General features: G+C 38.7%; 1 protein-coding gene across 1 annotated transcript; it reads right to left on the reverse strand.

Moving 5' to 3' along the window:
* Positions 1 to 457: 457 nt before the first annotated feature.
* Positions 458 to 1,676, reverse strand: LOC593848. The gene is made up of 3 exons (XM_030982509.1): positions 1,468 to 1,676; positions 1,095 to 1,392; positions 458 to 478 (listed from the first exon to the last, which is right to left on the reverse strand). Exons 1-3 carry the CDS (start codon positions 1,674 to 1,676, stop codon positions 458 to 460), a joined length of 528 nt encoding a protein of 175 aa, XP_030838369.1.
* Positions 1,677 to 8,685: the final 7,009 nt, after the last annotated feature.

Here is an 8,685-nt window from a genome sequence, read left to right on the forward strand (position 1 = left end):
GATTAACATGTGTAAAATTACTATATTGATTCTATCCCGGCTTTCTGGCGGTGACCATCATGAGATCAAAGTGAAGAAACATGTACGGAATGTTATTGAGACGGCATTGACGGAGACAATCACAATGAATTCGTTAAGAAAACGATGAATGTCCATCCGTAATAGGTCCATGACACTATGAACATCACGGACAACGAAAGCGGACAAAATATACAGTTCCTCAGGTAGACCAAGAAACATCCCTTCACTGCTATTATGTAAAAAGGTGAATATGCATGTGACACCTGTTCTACACATTTTTACATAATAGCAGTGAAGGGATGTTCCTTTGTCTACCTGAGGAACTGTATATTTTGTCCGCTTTCATTGTCAGTCATATTCATAGTGTGATCAAGTGAATGTATTCAAATTGATAGATGCTTCCTTGCCACGTGTGTGTGGTAATGATGTATGCCGTTCACCTGCTTTTATCTTTTTCCTGCAATTGTAATGCATAAATAAAATGTTGCACTTCTGGAGTGAAGCTTTTGCATAAATGAAATATATTTGTCTAGTGCTATAATTTAGTATTTTAAATAAATTTATAGCAATTGTTACCCTCATTGTTTTGTAACTAAATACAATTTTTACCTTCTCAGCTATGATTTTTAAAAGTAAAGTTTTTGTACTGCAATAACAAGTCTTTCCCATAAGAGTTTTGGTGCATGATACATGTACAGGTTCGCCTGGTACGTGATGCTAGGAGTCCACTGGGCCAGCGCCAGTTGGTGCCAGTTTGCGCCAATGCAATTTACTGTGGCGCCTAGTGTCGCCAATAAGGTGCCTAGTGGCGTGTAGTGGCTCAAACTGCCTCCCAACTGGCTCGAATTTGAATGTGTCGGCAAGAAACGTCGCGCCACTTGCATCGAGCAATCAGCGCCAAGTGTCCGCCAAGTGGCACCAAATGGCGCGAACATATCGCCCTTTGGCGCAAACAATCCGCCTATTGGAATCCACTGGAATGTAATGGCACGCGCCAAATTGCGCCAAGGAAACACTAGAACTGCAGAGCCAGAATACCAAAGGCATTTTCAACCACACGAATTGCCCTGGACAGCCTGTAGTTGAAGATCTTCTGCTGTTGGATGCTTGTTGGATGTTGGATCTGGGATGCCTAAAGTGCCAGCTTCAATGCACTCCTTCAGTTCACTGTTGTTGTAGATCTGGGCATCAGACTGATGGCCAACCCCACCCACATCGATCAACAGGAAATGGTACTTTGAATCTACCAGAGCCATCAGGACAACCGAGAAGAACTGCTTGTAGTTGAAGTAAAGGCTGCCTGATTTGTTGGGCTTCTTGATACGGATGTGCTTTCCATCATAGGCTCCCAGACAGTGAGGAAGATTCCATCTGGCTTCAAAATCACCTGCAACCTCAAGCCAGCCTTTATTGGTTGTGGGGAGGGAGATGACTTCTGCAGCATACTCATCCACTATTGCTCTGGCTACATCAGGGACAAATTTCTGGATGGTTTCCTTGCCCACTCGGAAGTTGTAAGACAGCTCGGCATAGGTGGCCCCAGTGGCGAGATGGCGCAGGAAGACGGATAACTTGAGACCAGGGGGAATGGCCTTCCTGTAGTGGGTGTCCTTCTGCAAGTGGGGTGTAAGCCTGACCAACAGGTCATCAAACATCTCTGCGGACACCCTGGTGTAGTTCTTGAACTTCCTCCTGTCATTCTCCCTCAGCTCTTCCGTCAAAGTGTGGTACTGTCCATGTTCGGCCCTCAACTGTGGGTGGAGCATGGGTCTAAACCACCAGTTGTGCTTCCTTTTCTTCTTAGGAGGCTCTTCTTCTTCATGATTGGCCAGCATACGTTGATAGGCAGTGGCCACCTCAGCATCTCTCATCATCTTCTGATGGAGCAGCATTATCACTCCAACATTATCAAAAGCCTCAGACATATCAAAATTGTAAATATTTAGTAGAGATGTTGTTCATACAGCAGCTGAGGAGGGTCTGAACCAGGTAGCCGATGGCCGGTATTTATTGTCGGCAAGTAGCGCCAAGCGGCGGCAAGTTCAAACCAATTTGGCGACCTTTGGCACAAACTAATCACCAAGTGGCGCAAAGTAGCCGTCCTATTGGCGCGAATGGCGCCAACAGGGTGAATTTTGGAATCAAATGGCCGTGTAATGGCGCAAACTGGAGCAACATTTTGGAGCAAGCCGAGTGGCATTTGGCGCACGCCATATTGCACCCAGTATATTCCACTTGGCGACACATGCCGAGCGGACATTAATTTGGCGCCACAGCGAGCCACTACGCGCCAATCACATAATCTTTGGCGCGAACTGGCACCAACTGGCGCTGGCCCAGTGGACTCCTAGCATAACATCACTAAGAAAATGGCTTTGCCCAAGTCATGCTAAAAGGCATTACATCATGACTAGAATATCTTCTTGTATGTATCTCTTGTGCATTTTCGTTAATAATAATGTCATTCAATATCTAGGCAGTAATAAATCTTAACTCTCAGCATACCTAGGCCTACACTTATTATTTAGGGTGAGGTTTCCTTTAACCTACCAGCTAGTATAGGACTCGGAGAGTGGAATCTATCAAAGGATAATTGGCTTGTGAAAGGAAACAGTATGCTTGGTTTCATACCGAAGTCTGAAGTTCCAAATCCATTTCCAAATCTATCCATATGTTATTGGGTACCTTAAACCAATATGATTGGTGAAGATGCACAGTAGTGTAGGAGAAAATTAGATCTTGTTTCCATCGGGTGTTCCGGTTACAAGAACTTTCGTGAATAATCGAGTCCTTATTCCTGAAATGATAGCCGGGTGTAATGTTAGTGAAATACACCCTCTTATTGTCGCAGTGTCGGATGCACGTTACCAGATATTTCATTCAAAAACTGCAGCAAATCGACAATTTCTAATACGAGATAACAACAGTTTGTAAAGAGGCTGTCAATGCCTGATTGTATGGATGGGCATGTTCTCACAAATCTACATGTAACCCCTCATCTCCCCCAAAACCTTAAATGTCTCATAACCTCCTTGACGTACATGTATGCCACTTATTATAACTTAGAATAATGTTTTCTCAAATTTCCCCACGACTTTCTTGCCAAGTTTGCTTGCATTTATGGTAGACCTATGTCTTTAAGTCTCATTCTTGAAGGTTCTTTTTCAAACTTTAATTATAATATTTTGCTTAAAACCCCATCAGGATTGGTGATTTCATTTAAATGATAAGATCTAATCGGGCACAATGTGACCATACACATCTTAAGATATTTGCTAACTTGCTTCCCTCGCTCGCAATTAAATATTCAGACAGTTCACAGATCTGCGAAGAATGATGCTGAAGCAGTAAATAACAAATGTTAAAACTCATCCCTGATAAAATGTAGGGTATCTAACAATGTCTAAAACTAGTTTCAATTTCGTTTTGAGGTAATACAGTTTGTAGGTGCCAATTTTCTGCAGGAAGTGCCCTTTTTCGAAAATGCACCCCCACTTTGAATGACTCTACACCGCCTCTGCAGTGCAACATTGACCCCCGTCACGAATACATATCTCTTTAATGTTAATCCATGCGAGCAAGGCATTGTTCAATTTCTTTGTATCTTCCTCAACGCGATCGCGTTCAACTAGACTTGTTGACGCTGTACGTTAATACTCCTAGGCTGCTGCATGTCGGTCTGTTTGGAACAGGGGAGTCGACTTTTGTCATACTTTCTCAACTCAAGCAAGCTACATCGCATTTGGCGAATGAGGAGATTTTAATACAAGCAAAATCGGACACTCGAGAGTTGGCTGGAACTGTGATTTGAAAGACCCTTGTTACAGTTTCTTCATTCTCACAGTTTACACCAGTTTGAGCCGTTTATAGAACGTTGTACTCGTCGAGCATGGTTTCATTTTGAGCAGAATATTATTACGGACAACATCCTAAACCAGTTGTTTATAGTTCATTCATTACTCAATTGTCATTTCATCGAGACAACTCATCGTGCACCTTAACTAACGGCGTTAAATGACGTAATTGACCTGTACTTAAATGCCTACTGATTGATTACATACAAAGCGTGAGTAGTTCATACTGTTTTATATTTTTTGGGAAGAAAAAAATCTTCATATGTACTCAGGAGTCATAGCATAATAATTTTTGACGTGGAGTAGTAGTAACAGTAAAAGGGACTTTTAGATTTGCACAACGACAACGTGGATTGCTACGATCGACGTCCTTTTAATGCATTGCCTTGAATGGACGTCACACGTATCAGTCCACGCAAATCTAAAAGTCCCTACTAATAGCTACGTGTACAAGGGTACGTTTATGCTCAACTTTTTCTAGCCAGAATGGGGCATTTGTTACGCGTTTAGTTCAAAACATGGTTGCGTCCTTTCTCATTTTTGTAGAAGCACAGAAAAACGGCGATCGTAATCGCCGACTGTAAACTCACAAAAAGGTGCGTTTTGGACGGCGATTCAGGGGAGCATAAACGCACAATCTTTAATTTTGTAAACACGTTTAAATGGGGTCAACGTAGCATCCAGCTGCAGACTCTGCACTGCACTTCTCTGGCTCCTCCAGACATGATTCTGGCTCTGAGGCACAATCATGCCTGGAGGAGCCAGAGAAGTGAGCATAAACAGTACACCGTGGAACTGCGATTACGATGGCCGTCAAATCGCTCATTCTGCCTTCAAAATTGAGCATAAACGTACCCCAAGAGAATCGTGATAGCATACACGCCTTTTTGTCTCCTGGTATGTGAATTCGTGGGGTGAGCGTGCTTGAACGCACTCGATCAAAAGGAAAAATATTAACAACCACCAAAATCTGGTCTATTGATATTAGGCTATGTTAAAACGATTCCTAGTTTCTCGTCCGGATCTTCCGTAAATTAGGAGGCGTTTCCATGTCAGTTGATATTTTGCTAAGATGGTCGCCGAACATTTAGGCATTTTTCAATTTTTCAATTTATTTTCCATCTTTAAAAAAAAAAGGGGAAAAAAAACACAAATATAACATAGTATTGACACATTGTATTAAAATAACAGTATAAACATAAATTTGGAGGGATGTCCTTAATAAGCAGGTTGCTTGTAGGCTGGGCCCCGTTATACAATATAAAATGTATAACTTTGTGAGAGAAAATTATAAAACAGCAAATTAAATATAAATTAGGAAATTGTGATCATCTTAACAGCTACTATAAATAGACAGATACAGGTACACGTCTACACACAGACATACAAACACCCTAGCACACACACACACACACACACACACACACATAACCATATGCCGACAGTTATGGGAAGATCAGATAGATGAGATAGAGTAAAATATCATAGGGAAGGAATACATAGAGAGAAGGAGAAAGAGAAAGAGAGAGAGAGAGAGAGAGAGAGAGAGGGGGGGGGGGGGGGAGTGAGTGTGTATTACAGAAGAAAATAATTAGAATGAGTAGGCATGGTGAAAAGAAAAGAGAAATTGAACATGTTTTTAGGCAGGTCTCTGTTAACTTGTGTTCTTGTGGAAGTGTACATCAAGACCATCACATTTAGCTTTAGGGGTCTGTATTTTAAAATATTTGAGGTAAAAATAGTAAATATGAACAATCAAAGTTCATCAAATTAAATACAAAATCTTGAATAAATAGGATCTATAAAGACTAAAGTATAACTTTTTAATTTATTTATTACCATACAACTAAGTTTGTAGATAGTTTTATAAAAATATAACCAAAAAAGTGAAGGATTAATAATAACAACACCTTTTGTTTTATATGCGTAGCTGCTATGTATAAATCAACTTATTAGTAGTACAAGTTTATCATAAACCATCAAGAAAAGCTTTGTTATTTAATATGTGCTATGCTGTGGATGCGTGTTGGTTTCGGGGAGAGTGTGGGTTTGTACATGTGGGTTTAGGAGGCGGTTGCGTTTTAATGAATTTATAGAAAATCAAAGCATAACATATCAGAACAAAATTTAGAAAAACTCTTCTTCATGTCGATATTTATATATATATATATATATATGTACACGTTTGTCTGTTGTTGTTATTGTTACAATTCAGGTTGTTTGATAATAGTAATTTTATGTTGATTCCATACCCTAACCAAAAATAAAAGGACTTAAAAACGCAGAACTACCCCAAATTCACAATTTCATCTTGAATTTTGAAAAAATTTGTAAGCTAGCAGACCACAAATATGTAATGATTAATGATATTACGAAATAACAAATGTAGTATACCCTCAAAATATGAAAAATCAATCTATTAATTAATACGATTGGTTTGCCAGACTCACAAATAACGAATTTGCATCGTGTTTAGAAAGCCTCTGCAAGACTTGTGTCCAGTTCCTCATAATTTTCCCGTAATTATGAAACTTGCTTTCATTACGTTAAATTATTTGTTTATATGGCATAACATTACATTACGATACTGAATGGTCAACAGGCAAAATATTGTCTGAATTATTATATTTTGATCACATCCATACTCACATACCTTACCAAGTACACACTAAGAAAAAAGGGTGCCAGATTGAACCTTTTAGGGGACATGTTAGTACCCTTTATGGTTCAATCCTGCACCTTTAGGGGTGCAAACCGATGCAACACTAGCAGCACCTTTATGGGTTCAATCCTGCACCCTTTATTAAGAGGGTGCCAGATTAAACCTTTTACGGGACATGTAAGTACCCTTTATGGTTCAGTCCTGCTATATTAGGGGTGCAAACCGATGCAATATCAGCACCTTTAGGGGTTGATTCCTGCACCATATAAAAGGTGCAATCCTTCACCCCTGCTCGAGGAATACTTGTGAAATTTGCTCGTACACAAATACATATTAAACATGCATGTTGTTTTTCCTTCAATAGGGTTCCTTTTTATGAAAAGGGTGCAAACTCTGATTTTGCACCCTTTTTTGCACCCTTTTTTCTTAGAGTGTAAAGTATACACCTATACCTCAAATTAAAGTAACTCTAGGAGATTGCACTTTCAGTTGTGCTGCTCTAAAGCTTTTAAACAACCTAAACTAGAAAAAAGAAAACCCCATCTGTGGCCGTCGTTTAATAATGCTTTGTTAAAGGCCCACTTCTTTTTAGAAAGTTTTAAACAGTTGATTATTGTGTGTCCGTAAAGTAGCGCTTCTTCATTGTCACAGTTTACACCAGTTAGAGCCATTTATAGAACGTCGTACTCGGTGAGGAAGGATTCATTTTGAGCGGAATACTATTACGGACAACATCCTTAACCAGTTGTTTATAGCTTATGTGTTACTCAATTGTCATTTCATCGAAACAACTCATCGTGCACCTAAACTAACAGCATTAAATGATGTTATTCACGTGTACTTAAAGTCCTACTGATTGATTATCCACAAAACGTGAGTTTCATACTGTTTTATATTTGGGAAAAAAAAAATCATCATATGTACTCAACAGTCATAGCATAATAATTCTTGACGTGTAGTACTAATAGTAGTAATAATAGCTACGTGTACAAGAGAATCTTGATGGTAAACACGCCTTTTTGTCTCCTGGTATGTGAATTCGTGGGGTGTGCGTGCTTGAACGCACTCGATGAAAAGGTAAAATATTAACAACCACCAGAATCTGGTCTATTGATATTAGGCTATGTAAAAATGATTCCTAGTTTCTAGTCCAGACTTTTCGTAAATTAGGAAGCGTTTCCATGTTAGTTGATTTAATGCTAAGATGGTTGCCGAACATACACATGTTATTAGGCAGGGTCTCTGTTAACTTGTGTTCTTGTGGGAGTATACATCTAGACCATCACATTTGGCTTTAGGGGTCTGCATTAAAATATTTGAGGTAAAAATACTCAATATGAACAATCAAAGTTCATCAAATTAAATATAAAATCTTGAATAAATAAGATCTATAAAGTCTAAAGTATAAGCTTGTAATTTATCTATTACCATACAACTAAGTTTGTACATAGTTTTATAAAAAATATAACCAAAAACGTTAAGGATTAATAATAACAACACCTTTTGTTTTATATGCGTAGCTGCTATGTATAAATCAACTAATTAGTAGTACAAGTTTATCATAAACCATCAAGAGAGCTTTGTTATTTAATATGTGCTAGGCTGTGGATGCGTGTTGGTTTCGGGGTGAGTGTGGGTTTGTACATGTGGGTTTAGGAGGCGGTTGCGTTTTAATGAATTTATAGAAAATCAAAGCATAACATAGCAGAACAAAGTTTAGAAAAACTCTTCTTCATGTCAATATTTATATATATATATATATATATATATGTACACGTTTGTCTGTTGTTGTTATTGTTACAATTCAGGTTGTTTGATAATAGTAATTTCATGTTGATTCCATACCCTAACCAAAAATAAAAGGACTTGAAAACGCAGAACTACCCCAAATTCACAATTTCATCTTGAATTTTGAAAAAATTGTAAGCTAGCTGACCACAAATATGTTATGATTAATGATATTACGAAATAACAAATGTAGTATACCCTCAAAATATGAAAAATCAATCTATTAATTAATACGATTGGTTTGCCAGACTCACAAATAACGAATTTGCAGCGTGTTTAGAAAGCCTCTGCAAGACTTGTGTCCAGTTCCTCATAATTTTCCCGTAATTATGAAACTTGCTTTCATTACGTTACATTAGT

The sequence above is a fragment of the Strongylocentrotus purpuratus genome, unplaced genomic scaffold (genome assembly GCF_000002235.5).
Source record: "Strongylocentrotus purpuratus isolate Spur 01 unplaced genomic scaffold, Spur_5.0 spur5_scaffold_12, whole genome shotgun sequence".
Taxonomy (NCBI): domain Eukaryota; kingdom Metazoa; phylum Echinodermata; class Echinoidea; order Camarodonta; family Strongylocentrotidae; genus Strongylocentrotus; species Strongylocentrotus purpuratus.